This window comes from Pocillopora verrucosa, chromosome 7, assembly GCF_036669915.1.
Source record: "Pocillopora verrucosa isolate sample1 chromosome 7, ASM3666991v2, whole genome shotgun sequence".
NCBI lineage: Eukaryota > Metazoa > Cnidaria > Anthozoa > Scleractinia > Pocilloporidae > Pocillopora > Pocillopora verrucosa.
Genome location: NC_089318.1, coordinates 18,386,584 through 18,402,581, shown reverse-complemented (window position 1 = coordinate 18,402,581; position 15,998 = coordinate 18,386,584). Strand labels below are relative to the sequence as shown.

At 36.5% G+C, this 15,998-nt stretch overlaps 1 protein-coding gene across 1 annotated transcript; it reads left to right on the top strand.

Moving 5' to 3' along the window:
* The first annotated feature begins 598 nt into the window (after positions 1-598).
* On the top strand, positions 599-15,326 carry LOC131780779 (serine/threonine-protein phosphatase 2A 56 kDa regulatory subunit gamma isoform). Its single transcript, XM_059097377.2, has 17 exons — positions 599-760; positions 890-958; positions 1,119-1,281; positions 3,600-3,799; positions 4,620-4,730; positions 5,327-5,419; positions 5,765-5,895; positions 6,776-6,835; positions 7,023-7,131; positions 7,343-7,396; positions 7,745-7,795; positions 8,586-8,705; positions 9,635-9,762; positions 10,284-10,385; positions 10,861-10,933; positions 11,653-11,775; positions 12,144-15,326. The coding sequence occupies exons 1-17, from the start codon at positions 734-736 to the stop codon at positions 12,279-12,281; spliced, it is 1,752 nt and encodes a 583-aa protein (XP_058953360.1). The 5' UTR covers positions 599-733; the 3' UTR covers positions 12,282-15,326.
* Positions 15,327-15,998: the final 672 nt, after the last annotated feature.

Sequence of the window (15,998 nt, the reverse complement as noted above, 5' to 3'; positions counted from 1 at the left end):
GGTCTTCAAACTCGTCTTTGAGTCATACGCACATACATTTAGAACAGAGAGGATATGATGTTGTAGTTTAGACTGGTAGGTAAAAAATTATCTCAACTTGTTGACATACAATCAAAGATTTCTTTTTCTATTCAGTATCCAATGCAATAAACGAAACAATGTGAAAATATGGATCTGTCGAAGAATGGGTGTTTGAAATCAACAAAACGATTTTGAATCACCCTGAGATAAGCCTGACTGAATGAGTCCATTGAATTCGATTCGGCTCGTGTAAGGTAATTATTACTTCGCTGTCTAACTTTGCACCTAATTTTAAAATACTTCAAGAATTTTCTTCAGTGGCATCTCTAGAAGCTGCACATCCAATTTTCAGATCCTTCCTGAACAACGTTAACTTCTTCGTAAATTGTGTGCTTTTGGTGTAGTTTTCCTTAAAGAGATTTACCATAAATCTTACTCAGACCTTCTTAGAGGATTTTTTTAGACCGCCGAAGTTATTTTTAGTATAGGAAAAATTCAATCAACAAAAATGTTCCCGCGCTTTCATCAAAGAAGAGACCACGTGATTTATAGCATGCTTTAGAAAATATCAACCAATTATTGAACAGTTTGCTACTGCTCTGCAAGAGAGGTGCATAATATTGATACTCGCGGGTTCTCGACGTCGTTGGTGCAAAATCTCTGTTTATCTCACCTATGTTGACCGTGTACACTAGCTAAATGGATCAAGAGAATGCCAAATAAAGGAAAGAAAGAGAAGGTAATGTTTTGGAAGCTCTGTGGTCGGTAAATTTCAACGGTATGAAGCTAAGATATGGACGTGACGGGTTTAGCAATTATGACAGATCTCTGGCTCTATGGACTGACTTTATTTCTCTTGGTCAAATAGCAGGCTTCAAAGGCCGGGGGGAGTGCGAAGCAAGCGAATAAAGAAAACGGCGACGGTTTAAGCGATGAGGTAAGGTGAAAATCTAACATTTCACACCAGAAATTCATTGTTGTTTTGATGTGTCGTATTATAGATGAAGATATTGTTAGCTGGGATGGGTGTCAACGGGTCTTGCTTATTTTAAGCTTTTTTTTTTTTTTTCTTGTGCGATATTTCTTTAACTCTGTAGGCAAAAGCGAAGTCTCAAGCCGCTACTCATCCTCCCAGTCAAGCAGTGAAACTTAGACAATATGCAAATGGCCCATCGATTATGAGGAAGGAAAAGAGACAGAGTTCTTCGTCTTTCAACGTGAGCGACAATCGGGAGATAATGAAATTGCCTCCCCTGAAGGGTAAGTTCGGACAACGCTATTCGAGAATATCTTGTCTAGTTCGCGCTTTTATTATGTCTGTAGGTATTCGAAAAGTACTGTGCTACAGCAAAAATGGTATTTGAGTCACCGCTGTTGACGTTTGTCCTTTTCACTGTTGTGGTCCAACAGTTTTGTTTTAAATTACTCGTTTACCAACATTCATGAACGTACACATCGAGGGACGTCTGTGACAAGTTGCTCTGAATTATCATCGGTTTTGCTTTGTTTACAAGTTTATCCTTTTTGTGACGGTAAATGTTTTTTACCGTTACTCTTGTTTTGAAGCAATAATTCAAATGAGAATTTCATTAAAAGCCTGCTAGACGAAGTTTTGTTTAGAACTGCGATATCAGCGAGTATCTTCTGACTTCAGAACCTGATTAGCTGATGTGTCGATAAAGTAAATATTTCAAGCCAACTCCGCAGGAACTTCAATTAATCAATTTGATCTTGTTAGATATTAAAATCAAAAAGCCATACGAATCTCGTGATTTGTTTCCTTTGTAAAATCTTCCGGCTTTCTAGAGAAACAGATATTGCTTCAAGCCAAATGTGTTACTTACTCTCTAATTTACGTAGTTGACAAATATGGTAAGATTTCCGTAGAGCCCCATACTGTTCTGAAACTTAAACGCAATTGATTGCTTTCGCCATTGTTTTCTTTATGCAAGAAGTTTGTGCATAATGAAGCGGGGGGGCTGTTTGGAAATTTTACCTCCATCTGTACCTTTTTTTTTTTTGGCGCAGATGTACCCATTGATTTTTCTTGAAAGTGTAATTTAATAAGGTCAAATTTTTTGTGATGTGTTCATGCTATGTTAGCAGACAATTTTACATGGTCTGAACACCTGCCAAGAAATGTGTTTGTCGAGTAATGGAGTTATATGGCTGGCATTGTTGGAGGAGAGGGAAACTCCTTCTACTAGGGTTAACTTTAACTAACAGTAGATCTTAAATCTGCTGTTTGGTGATTTGAGCATTAAATTGCAACTGACATAATCCTGGGGAAAAGAAACAAGTGATTTCTTTCTGGCACTCTTGTTTCAGGAAACTTATACATTGTGTGAATTTTCTGTAACTAGTTTAATTCTTACAAATTTTGGTATTTTAGGAAGTTAAATAGTTGTTAGCAGTTTTGTTCCTTGTACCCCTGTGAAATGAAACGAGTAAGGTGTTGTTTGGTAATATTTCCACTCTCTGGTATGCCTCTTCCTCAGTGAATAGCTTCTTAACAAATCAACTCAATGTGTTTAAAGGGAGACTATTGTCCGCGTTTAGAAAATGGTTAATGGAAACAAATTTTTGATTTCCATGAAAAGCTTAAGTTCTAGGAACGTGTAGTGGTGAATAATGGTGCATATTTACTAAGCTATCAAGCAGCAAGGTAAAAATTCACCACTGTATATAACAAGAAATGGTTGAAATTTAAATTTTTGATGCAGGATTTTGTCTCTTTAGCTGCTTTGAGGTGAATTGTAGTTGCTAGTCACTTTCAAATCAGCCAATCATTGTATGCTAAAAGCACTTTTCAGCTGTGTGGTATATATTTATTTGATCTTATGAGAAAAGGGCATTTAAGAATGATTTTTTTTCTTTGCACAGGAAATTAATTTCTAACTGGTTAGATTAGGATTATCTTATGTCTCTCCCATTTTTCATAGACTCTTGAAATTGTTTTAGTTTGTAACTTACAATTGGTTCATGCCTACTGTGTGGGATACAGATGCATGCAGGTAGTTTAGAGAGCACGAGAGAAGTATATAAGTTGCTCAAGGCAAAGCTAAGGGCAACTCTAGGCTCCTGAGTACTCTCCAAAATTCCCAAGTGCATTCATATCTTGATAAATGATTGCTAAAAGTATAAACCAATTTTTATTTCAACATAACAGTCACAACTTATGCAGGGGAAAAAAAAGATTTTTATTATAAGTGTGTGCGGTTTACCAGACAATTGCTTACTTCCTGAAAAACTATGAATAGTACATGTAGCATATTTACCATGCTTGAATAGTTATTTACTATAATTCATGGCCAGAAAGTATAGCTTTTTGTTGAAATTCTGAAAATTGTATGCTTGAAAATTAGTCGGTCCAAAAAATTGGTTCATCTGTCAATATACCAAAAATTGGTTGAAAATGAAATTGTTAACAAGCAGTTTTGGCATTACTTCCAAACCAGTGTGCACAAAAAGTGTTATTTACCTGTGCATTTTTATGCTAATTGTCAATATTTTATGCTATTGAAGTTTGTAGCATTTGGCACTAGTTTTACTCATTGACTTTTCTTTTTTTTTTGCAGATACAGCACCAAATGAAAGAGAACAACTCTTTGTTCAAAAACTTCAGCAGTGTTGCATTTTGTTCGACTTTGTGATGGATCCGCTAAGTGACCTCAAATTCAAGGAAGTCAAGAGAGGGGCACTTAATGAGATTGTTGATTTTATCACTCACAACAAAAATGTGATCACAGAACCAATTTATCCTGAAGTAACTCGTATGGTAAAGATGCAGAATTTATGTTTATTGATTGATGTAATAGTTTACATGAGTGTGTCTGGAAGTACACTGGAAAAACTGGGTTTTTTCATCAAGTGGTGGGTTTTTGGTAAAATTTCTACTTAAAATGAGTTAAAAAGTTAAATTTTCATTCCTTTTTAAATTTGTCTTTAGTGGCTTTCTTTTTAGCTCAATGAGTTAATTTTAGAGAATAATTTTTGTAGTAGTTCAATGTTACCTCATGAAAACAGCAGATAAGAAACTTGTGGTTAGCTGTTGCAATTATTGTGGTGGGAAGTCTACCGGAAAGCCTTTAATTTATATAGCATATAGCAGATCCAATTACATGTAGGCTCCTGGCCAGGTTTCAAAGAGATTCAGTGCTAGTTAACTTTTGTGCAGTAAACACCTTCACAGCAAATATGTGAATTTTCATATATCTAAAATCTTCATTCACTCGGATTTCTATTTGTACCCAATTCATTGACCAGCTCCCAGTTGGCTTGTTAGCTCAATTGGTAGAGCGCTGCACCGGTATCGCAGAGGTCATGGGTTCAAATCCCGTACGGGCCTGAAATTTTTTTTCAGGTCCTACTTACAACTACTCGTTTCAGTAGTGTTCTTGGCTGCGAGGATCTTCTAATTTCAACCTTCACAGCTGTTGAAAAACAAGTTGATATGTATCTTTCATGTCTTTCATGAAAGCAAACTGAAGGGAGCTCATGACAAGATGAAAAACATCTTTCTCAATCTCTTTACCAAGCTCAAAACTTGCCATCTCTCTTATTCCATTTAATGAATGAATGTTTGCTGGCTTTTGCAGTTTGCTGTCAACACATTCAGGACTCTTCCACCCCCATCAAATCCAAATGGAGCAGAGTTTGATCCTGAAGAAGATGAACCAAGCTTAGAAGCTGCCTGGCCACATCTTCAAGTAAGTTCAAAGATTGAAAAGTGCTGCTTATACTAAAATCATTTTCTTGCTGCGACTCACTCTTCTCTTCAAATGAGCACTACCCCCTACAACCAAAATTGTAAAAAGTACCCCATTCTATCCCCTTGTTAAGAAATGAATAATTATGTGTGCCAACCAAGTGAAGTGTGGAATTGATTGTTTCTGTACACCTTACCATCAGTATGCATATTCTCCAATTCTTCTTAAGGTGCTAACAAGGATAATTTTTTGAACAATCAAGAGCCTTTTTAGTTGGTGATCATTTCCTTTATTCTTGTGACCTTAATGTTTGAATGAGAATTTATCTGGCCATGATTTGGGAGAAGTGTAATCAGCTCCTCCCCTTGTATAACCCTAACCCCTCACCAAGGCACTGCCATCTTTGCCCAAATTTGAAATTGGTGCCCTAAGTGCAACTTCTAGGAGTTAAAGGCACTGGTAAAAATTCTCAGCAGGCTACAAGGTTAATATTACAATCATAACGTTAACCAGTTTTGAATTATTTCATTTTTAAGATGTAGTGAAAAGAAGGATGTGAGTCAATAAGGATTTCTCCCTGTTTTTTTGTCTTTCAGATTGTGTATGAATTATTCCTGAGGTTTCTGGAGTCTCAGGATTTTCAGCCAGCATTGGCCAAGAAATTTATTGATCAAAAATTTGTTATGCAGGTAATGGTATTTGTTCAAAGGAAAAATATTTTGATCATTATAAAATAGGTAGTGCAGGTCTCAATTAATAAAAGCACAGAAATGAATCTGTTAATTTACAGAGATTTGACAATTTGTTTGAGGGTATTAATTTTACTTTAGCTGTCGCTTGACTGACACATAGTCAAGAGAGTCATAGTCAACATAGAGTTTTATTTGTGGCAGATCTTTGGTAAACAACCGTATTTCCCACTCCACAAAAAGAGTTCACTGGTGTGAAAGACAACAACATTGCAAGCACAACCATTTAAGGGTTTTTTTCTCACTAACAAAAAATTGAATTTTTTTTTTCCTGTTTGTTTTTAGCTGCTTGATCTTTTTGATAGTGAAGATCCAAGGGAACGAGATTTCCTTAAGACAGTTCTCCACAGAATATATGGCAAGTTCCTTGGACTCAGAGCATATATCAGAAAACATATAAATAATATATTTTACCGGTAAGTTGAGGTCTTGGTGTATAGCTTTGGATAGCAAGGATACTGGTACTCAGGACTTTTTCGGGAGGTGGGCCTTGACTTTTCGGTGTCTGGCATCAGCAAAATGTCCATGTTGCAGGACACATCAGCAATTGCTGGAGTTCTGCTGGCTACTTGATAACATGTCACTATTTACTCTGGACAAAATAATTACCTTTTAGTCCTTAACCCTTTAACTCCCACAAGTGACCAAGACAGAATTTCTCCTCACAATATCAATACAATATCAACCAGATAAGTGAAGAGAATAAAGAAAAATATCAATTTGGTAATTGACACTTTTCCAATAATTAGTTGATCGAACACTAAAATTCTCTGAATTAACATTATAAGAATTGTATGGTTGACAGTAAGGAGAGTTACAAATTTGATCTGGGAGTTGAAGGGTTAATAAACTTTTCACAGTCACCTACTTTTGCAGAGTGTGATGTTTACTTCAAAACATTTTGAAATCCCTGAAGGGCACTTCCTAAGAGTTTGAAGTAGTTATGTTGGCCTAGTGATTTGTGTGGGGAACTCTAGATCAAATGGTCGGAGTTAAAACCTTGCCCAGGTCATTTTGTTGTGTTGTGTTTGTTGGCTTGGTACTAAACCCTTCCAGTGCCTCCTTTTTCCCCCTCCCAAAAAGGGGCTATCAGCAAAGTGTCAACGGATCCTTCTTAAAATGACATCTTATACAGGGGGTATAGCAACACTTCTAGCAGCCACATGCTACTGAAAGTAGAACATTTTTGATTAGGAGACACCCTTCCTGTTAAATTTCTTCTGCTTGGAATGGGCATATTTTGAAACTACACTTTTGTCTGACATGATGTCATGTGTTGCTTGTTTAACCCTTTAGATTTATATATGAAACTGAACATCACAATGGGATTGCAGAGTTGCTGGAAATTTTAGGGAGGTAGGAGATCTTTCTATCTTTTCTGACTAGCTACAATTTGAATAAACACTTTTTAAGGGGCCCTTTGGATCAGTGTTGAATACCTGCAAGATTATTGGAACAATCAATTGCTATACAAATTCTTTACCATGTATTGAAGTTGTTGGGATATCCTAGACTGACTTACTGTTTTAAATTATTTACCCAGCATCATCAATGGCTTTGCAGTTCCACTCAAAGAGGAACATAAGTATTTCCTTATGAAAGTTCTTATGCCTCTCCACAAGGTCAAAGCACTCAGTATGTACCATCCACAGGTAAGATTGTAGTTTTTTTTTAATATCTTTAGCCAGGGATTGACTCTTAATTTCATCACTCTGAATTGATACTTCAAATGTTTAGGATGAGTACACTTCAGGGCTCCAAGCTCAAACTTTTCTTAAGTCAACACCTGGTGACCTGAAATCATAAGGGGCTGCTAGAGAAAAAGCTCACTTTCCTCATCGTTTGCTATTCTTTTCTTCTCAGTTGGCTTACTGCATTGTACAATTTTTGGAAAAGGATCCCACACTCACTGAACCGGTAAATATTATTCTATTTGAAACTGTTTATTGGTGTTGTTGGAGCAATGGTCAGTTGAGTTTCATAGGTAATTGGCTATTGCATTGGTGTTCTTTCATTTTTCTTGTTGGTTAGCTTAGAAAACTCACCACACTCAGTGTACGTATTCCACCTTGGCTCAGCATATCCATTTATAATTAAAAGAATGATGCATTATTCAGCCCTCCTGGATGATGAAAATTCTCTCAATACAAGAAAAAAACTGAAAATTGATGTTAATGGAACAGTCATCAAAAAGTGAAAGTGATAGAATCATTTGTTATGATGTTTTTTTTATGTTAACCTTGTCTACATACATGTTATATTTAGGTGATTGTGTCGCTTATGAAGTTCTGGCCAAAGGTTCACAGTCCAAAAGAGGTAAGTTAGTTTATAGTGAATAGCAGCAGGCATGTCTTAAGAGGCAGGGGAGTAGGGTGGGGGTGCAATAGAGTAGAGGTGAAAGGGTGAAGGAGTAAGGTGGGGTGGGGGTTCATCATACTGGTCTGATACACTCTTAGGAGTTAAATGGTTAACCCTTTAAAACCCCTAAGAGTGACTAGCATCTAATTTCTCCCTACAATATCACTCCTGAATCACATGAAGGTCATGAGAATAAAGGAAATGGTCAACAGGGAAGGAACCTGTATAATGTATAAAGAATGGTCTGGAGAATATGCAGACTGATGTTAGGGTGTAAAGGGTTAACCTTTAACTTCTATCAGTTTCCAAGACAGAATTTCTTCCTATAATATTAAGTTGAGAGGTGACAAGAATTAAGATAACTATCAATTAGGGTATTATTAGTCAATCCAACACTAAATTGTCTGAACTAACATCATGAGAATTGTTTAGCAGACAGTAAAGAGATTTTTCAATGAGATCTTGAGAGTAAAAGGATTAAGAAAGGTTGTGGGAAGAAAGCTTATTAAAAATACATGCTACTATCCCCAAATAAAACAAAGGGATGTGATTGATGAGTTGAAAAAGTCTAATGATAACAAACCCAAATTGTAATGCCTCTTATGTACAAAAATGATCTTCAATAATAGGCCATAAATAAGGTGGAAGTTATCAGACATAATTGTAATGTGGAGTATAAAGGGGCTAAAATTGCAGATATGTTAACAAATCTTAATAGGTGAAGTTAAATATTGTTTTTTTTTTTTAGGTTATGTTTCTTAATGAACTTGAAGAAATTCTTGACGTCATTGAGCCATCAGAATTTGCCAAAATCCTTGAACCTCTCTTCCGCCAACTGGCAAAGTGTATCTCAAGCCCACACTTTCAAGTAAGTGTAGGGACTTGCTTTTGTTTATTTTAACATTTTGTCAGCATTTTCTGCTTTGCCTTGTCAGAACGCAGCTGTGTCTTTCTCTAGATAAGATATTCTGTTCAAACAAACACAGATGTATCCAACAATGATTTTTTTTTTTCTCCCACTGTGTTGTGTGAAAGAGTATGTCAACAACAAGGCAATTAACCACGACAGGTGTAGAAATACAAAAAGAGACCCCCAATCAGTGTTTTAACTGTGAAAGTCATGATTATCCAAGGGAGACAGTGTGATGAAAGAATTCAGTTTATTTATTGTATAAACAAGGTTTTAGTTGTTTTAAGGAGGGTAGATCAAAATTCCATACTTAAACAGAATGGTCCTGTTCAGAATCTGGATATTTCAGTTATCAATTTCTTTTTCGGGTTGTCTTTCTGAAATTGAGTTGTTTGCATATTTTAATGGAAGGTTACTTTGGCCTATGGCTTACTTGTCTTTGGCCTATGGCTTGTCTTTGGCCTATGGCTTACTTGTCTTTGGCCTATGACTTACTTGTCTTTGGCCTATGACTTACTTGTCTTTGGCCTATGACTTACTTGTCTTTGGCCTATGGCTTACTTGTCTTTGGCCTATGACTTACTTGTCTTTGGCCTATGACTTACTTGTCTTTGGCCTATGGCTTACTTGTCTTTGGCCTATGGCTTGCTTGTCTTTGGCCTATGGCTTGCTTGTCTTTGGCCTATGGCTTACTTGTCTTTGGCCTATGTGGCTTACTTGTCTTTGGCCTATGGCTTACTTGTCTTTGGCCTATGGCTTACTTGTCTTTGGCCTATGACTTACTTGCCAATGTAAAGATTATCAGGTGTTAGTTAGACATTGTGACTTCTGAATCATTTTCCGTAATTGAAATTACAGTTTATCACTCTTCTTGTTTTGATGTGCAGGTTGCTGAGCGTGCATTGTATTACTGGAATAACGAGTATGTGATGAGCTTGATGAGTGATAATGCTGGTGTCATAGTGCCCATCATGTTTCCTTCTCTCTACAAACACTCAAAGAACCACTGGAACAAGTAAGTGCAATTTTTTGTTTTTCAACTAAAATTTATGTTAACCTGGAAACCCATGGTTTAACTTCTTAAGATGTCTTCCATAAGCAAGCATCATGTAGAAGAAGAGTAAGGATTTTTTTGGTGAAGAAGTGAGTGCAAACTGTAATGAAATTGAATGAAAAGCTGATGTGTGGTTTCCAAGAAAATTAATACTTTTGTCATGTTACTTTAAGGAATTATGATCTCATGTAATCTGTGTGTGATCTGCTGAAAGTGTTAATTCATGGGTGGATGAGGATGATTGTGAGGGGAGGTTGAAGCCCATTATAATGATGTATTTGTGAAATTGTTAATTCAGTTGATCAGGGAAATTTTACATTTGTTGGAGAAAAGGTTGGAAATTTAAAAAAATCTATGACTGTGGCAAGCATGTGAACTAATTAGGGCTGTCATCCAGGAGTTGTCACTGCTTTTCATTATAGTAATCCCCTCCTTTCCTCCCATCTAAACAAACCCCTAAAACTCATAACTTACTTCTCCAGGACAATACATGGTCTCATATACAATGCTTTAAAGCTCTTTATGGAGATGAATCAAAAGCTCTTTGATGAATGTACACAAAAATATAAACAAGAAAGACAGAGGTATGGCTATTTGCAGAAGTAAACATTTAACCATTTAAAAATTACAAATTGTATTTATAGTTATTTTGACTTGAACACAATGGATCAATGTGTTAAGCATTTAACTCTTATGTAGTTTGTCAGCACAAACTGCTTAGAATGAACTAGACCAAATAAATTTATTATGATGGTATTTGAGCCAAATATGCTCTTTCCTTGGAAGTGAGAATTAACTTTTTATGCTCCAACATCAGTATAGATATCCCCCTTACTGTTATCTATGCATTTCCTAAGGTACTCACAGGGAGAATTTATTGAACCATCAATAGCTTCTTTAGGTGGTGATCATTTCCTTTATTCTTGTGACCTGAATGTATGACTCAGGGGTGATATTTTATGGAGAAATTAGATGTTAGTCATTCTTAGGAGTCAAAAAGTTAATTTGTGACGTTTCAGTTAATAAGTACTTAATAGGGTTTCTGGTTATCACTCTCAGGGAAAAAGAGGATCTCAAAAAGAGAGAGGAAGCGTGGCTAAAAATTGATGAACTAGCTCGGAAAAACCCTGATGTAAGTATAATTATGTTGAGAAACTTTTTAAAATGAATTGAAGGCTTTGAACTTTGGCTTTGAAAGTTAACCCTTTAACTCAGATTAAATTATAATTCTCCTTACTGTCAACCATACAATTCTCACAATGTTAGTTCAGAGAATTTAGTATTGGATCAGCCAATTCCCAAATTGATATTTTTCTTTATTCTTGACACTTAACTGGTTGATTTTGTATTGATATTGTAAGGGGAAATTCTGTCTTGGTCACTCATGGGAGTTAAAGGGTTAAGCTAGATATAGCAAAATGTTTACAACCTCATTCAGTGTCACAGTGGACAGAATCACTGCATTCTTAAATTTGGAATCAGTGAACATTGAAGGCTTGTTGCGAGTACTTTGTTAATTCCTATTAATCGGTGGAGTTGTGGAAATCTTTGAGAATCAGTCATGGGGATGAACAATGTTCTTGATGAAAATTAAAATTAGCTTTAAGCCTAACAGTGGGCTTTCAATTCACTATATACACCAATTTTTTAATTTGTTTTTTTTGTACACTTTTGTCATGTGTATCTTCAATTTTTTTATAGCTGGTAGAACTCTTGATATATACACACACAAAACAAATGCAGCTCTACAGTCCACAGATGAACTGTAGTAAAATCTGACCATTATATGTATTGGGGCTTAATAGGTTTTTTTTTTATACTTAAGGATGTGACATCTTTATTTTGTTGCAGTATGTCAAGATTGCCCGTCTAGCTGGTGTTGATGATGAGAGAGATAGGGAGCTTATGGACCAGGGTTGTGAGATGGAAGGGGTAGAAGATGGAGTGGTTGTTCTTCAAGGAGTCTCGAAAACGGTAGGCTGTTTGCTATTTTCCTGTGGAGTTTAATTCATCCCCTAAAGGAGAAATATGCTTTGAAAACTATATAATTTTTATCACTGCTATTAAAAAGTCTAAAATTAAATTTTGCTATTTATTGCAAAAAGTCAAGGATTCTCTCTCATAGTTTGCTGGTACCCATTTACACTCCTTGGAAGAGAGAGGTGCATTAAGTGTTTGCTCAAAAACCCAACACAGTTGTTGGGCTAGGACTTTTATGCAACCTTACCTAACCATAGTCTTATGTGCTTACCACATGGCCAGCATGTCAGAACTTTAAATATTTTGTCATCTAGTGGAAGAGTGTTTTCTTATTCTTTTCTTTCTATTTTTCTTTTTTCAAGGAATTTTCATCAAAGAAACCAGGGAACAAAAAGTTTGTACGGCGGAAATCTGAGCTTCCTCATGACTCATGTACTGTGAAGGCACTGTCAGACTATAATAGTCCAGATGAATACTTGGCCACAGCAGCAGAGGGGTAAAATTTGTCCATTTGTCTTCCCTCTTCCTCTTTCCCCCCCCTTCTCTCCCCTCCCCCCCCCTCCCATCTGGGTGTGGCACAATAGAACTCTTCTTAGTGGTTCAGAGTCGCTTACAGTGACTGATTTACGGTTACACTAAAAAATGTGTTGTTATGTGTTTTAAGGTAAAATGTATATAATAACATGGAATTCAGGTATTAGTAAAATTGTGAAAAATTCACTTCTCAGAAAACTACTTTGTGGAAAGAAGAATGCTACAAGTTGAGAAATCATTTCTCATAGTAGTGGGCTGGTCTGCAAACTGACAGCTTGAAATGAGTTTCTCTAAATATTTAACTACACAGGAAATTTGTTTCAGCAACCTTAAGAAGCACCTTTTATTTGTTAATCCCACAAAGTTTCTTATTTTAGGGTCACTTTTTGGTCAAGAAAATTAATAATGGTAGTAGGAGGTAGTGAAGTCCAATTTGGTCTGTAATCGTATGAGTGATTAACAAAATGGTATGACTGTGAAGCAGACGTCTGATTTGTCAGTCACGAGCATGATTACAGACAGAATTGAACAACACTAAGTCCAGTTGTCAATAATCATAACCATTACAATTTAAAAAAAACAACAAAAACAAATACATTTAGGACAGACATCTCTGGGAGGGACAATGTCTAGTGAGTAAAATAGCTCTATTTTGGAAATTCCCCAGGTTTTTTTTTCAGGATAAGTGGTTGTTGCTATGGTTATTGTGATCAGTTCTGTGATTGGTGGATTTAGCTGAGTGGACCTACAGTGATTGGCTGCTTTAACTGTCTAATTACAGGTGTCCAATTACAGCCAACTGTCTGATTACACTGTCTGATCACAACTGTACAGAATGATTGGTGAAAAATAAAGCAGCAAATGCACCAATCACATTTGAGGAAATTGTAATGGTTGTAATTAAGTGTGAAATTTGGAAAAAAAGAAAAACCCAGACATTTGCATGGTTTGGTGAAAAACTATCCCCATTCATATCAAGGATTTTATGTACAACTAATTATAATTGCAGCATGTCATCTCCCCTGTAATATGGCAAATGCTTTAGTAAGTCAGGGGTGGGGAGGGAGCTTATCAAATCCTGGAACTTTCGGAGAGGTGGGTTTTTGGAGAGGGGGTCCTTTTAGATGTGCAAGTTTTTCCAATGAAGAGGCTTATTTGAGAAGGGACTAGTGAGAGGGGGGAGGGGGATTTGGATAGATAGATCTTGATAAAAACCCACCAAACACTCAAGTGAAAATCTTAAATTTTCACCTGAATTGTTGCTCAGATTTAATGAATATTGTATTCAGAATGCATTTCTTTGACCTGTGATATTTTGACTGGAGCCTTCAGAGGCCTTTGAATTTAAGTATAGTTTGTGCTGAAATGCTACATAGCCCAAACAAATGGCAATGACTCCACTATTTTGTCAAATAGAAGGGAGGGGGTTACTTTTTAGAGCATTCACTAAGTTAGTTTCCTGTCACAGTTTGGTGACTGTGTCCTTGTGCAACTGTTTCCTCTTGGAGAGAGTTACACGTGACAATTGTTATTTATTATTTTTATTAGCAAAATAATAACAAAAAGTTAAGATATTATTTTACCATTTGTAGATGACTTATTATTTTGAAGATAGCTGTACTTGAAACCAACCTAACTGTAAAAGCTTTATTAATCCATCTCTTTACTTCTCTCTTTAAAGATATATTTATTTCAGATCAACCATACTTTGTGGTAATTCGAGTCTTTCTGACAAGCAGACAAGCATTATTATATGAGAAGTGTCTTTTTGGCTGTATGGCCAATTTTAGCAAACAGTAAAGCTTTTGGAGGGTTACGATCTCAAAGGAACACCTCTTTTTAGTGAACTTAGTAAAGCTTTTTCAGTTAAGTTGGTTAACCATTTGTTATCAGGTGGCAAGTCTGAAATTTTTTATATGCTATGTTTTTAAACAATGTTTACTGATCAGTAAGGGTTTTTATCAACTCTCTTCCTCCCTCATGTGACAGAAGAGGAATTTCACTTGACGAGAAAAAGAGTGAGACCAATTCAGAAATCTTTTTCACCTTACTCAGAGCTCATTTGTAAGAAGTGAGCAACGCACTGCTGAGAATTGCTTTTCACATTTTGTGAGTGATTGGGTTAAGGGAGCTATGAGCTTAATTTTGAGTCGTTTTTGTTGAACGTGCTAATTTACCTTCAGAGTGATGTAAGATATTAAAATGTAAGCATGGCAAGATGGAAACACCAAAATGAAGAAATTCAGCTTTAAAAGGAATCAGGTTGACAAGGGTGGAGAGGAATTTGGGCGATAGTTCTTTTAACAAAGCTGTGGAAAAATCTGTTTAAATCTGTTTAGCTGTCAGTTTTATTTGATAAAATGCCAAGAAAATGAGTTGCAAAATCTGCTTGGCCGTTAAATACGGATAAGTTACTCAGGAAAGGAATAGACATCACAGCTTATGCACCTTGGAATTCCCCATGTTTGTCATTTCAATCTGAGACAGTCATCTTGATTTGCAGGCATTTTTGTTGCTTTTTTGTTTTGTGCTACCTTATTCGTATTTTTCTGTTTTAAACAACTGATATTTTTTGGTTCCGTATTAAATGAAGGTAGTTTTTCATCACCAATAAAAAAGGGAACACGACTATAATTATTCCTACAAGGCTTCTGTACGACACGATGTGTCCAACGGAATGGGTGGGGTCGGTGGTGACGTTGTTGGGGGGCGGGGGGGTTGTAGGCGTGTTATGAGCTAGTTTAAAGCATTCATAGTAACATTCACTCTACCCGTTCGCGGTTTTTAAAACGTTGGTGCTTATGATCTGTAATGTCTTGTAAATACAGTAGAGGTTGTCGGGAACATCTATTGTCACGTAGTGATGGGGTTTCTAATGAGTTCTGCGATGGCGCATGGGAAAAGAAAGAGAAAAAAAGAAAGTCGTTCATAATGATATCGATATAAGGATTTAACATGCCTCGTGATAGATAGGTACATGGAAGTTGTAGTAAAATGTTGTTGAAACTTGAGTCTCGTGTTGTCGTCTTCAGTTTGTTATAAATACAATTTACAGTGAATGGGTTGAACCCTACGCTAATATGTGTTATTGTTTTATGCCCAGACTTTCACTCAACAGAGCGAGCACTATGATTGGTTGATTCTTAATCTCTTGCCCCTGATCAAATTCAAATGTTTCCCGATCGGGATTTAAAGCCTGGGATACAATAGCCTACGTGTAGCCGTACCCTTCACCCCCCAGGTGAAATGGAGGCGCTTCCGTTTTACCTTGGTTGGGGAGGGTACGGCTACACTTAGGCTAGGGATACAATTGCGCAGTTGTTGCTCGCGCGCCGAACACAACAGCACATGATTGTTTAAGGGAAAGTCTAAATATATAACAAAGCACTTAATATATGGTCCCTCGGGAAACTAGTTGGCTTTGTTTTCCCTCAAGTCCTGATGTTTCCCTCAACTTCAGGACATCAGGACTTTCGGGAAATCAGAACTAGTGTAGTCCTGAGAAGGATTGACTGACGTCTCGACAACCTGAGCGGAAGTCATCATCGGAGTCAAGAGATTAGTTGCTGTCAGTCAAATGTACATAGTCCGGTTCGTGTAAGTTGATTGGTCACGGTCAAACTGACCGACCAGTTTACACGAACCGGACTTGGTACATTCGACTGACAACATATTGATTGATG

Coding starts and splice junctions, on each gene's coding strand:
- LOC131780779 (XM_059097377.2), top strand. CDS start 734: ATGCCAAATAAAGGAAAGAAAGAGAAG. Junction 1,282..3,599: donor GAAATTGCCTCCCCTGAAGG/GTAAGTTCGGAC, acceptor TTTTTTTTGCAG/ATACAGCACCAAATGAAAGA. Junction 9,763..10,283: donor TCAAAGAACCACTGGAACAA/GTAAGTGCAATT, acceptor TTACTTCTCCAG/GACAATACATGGTCTCATAT.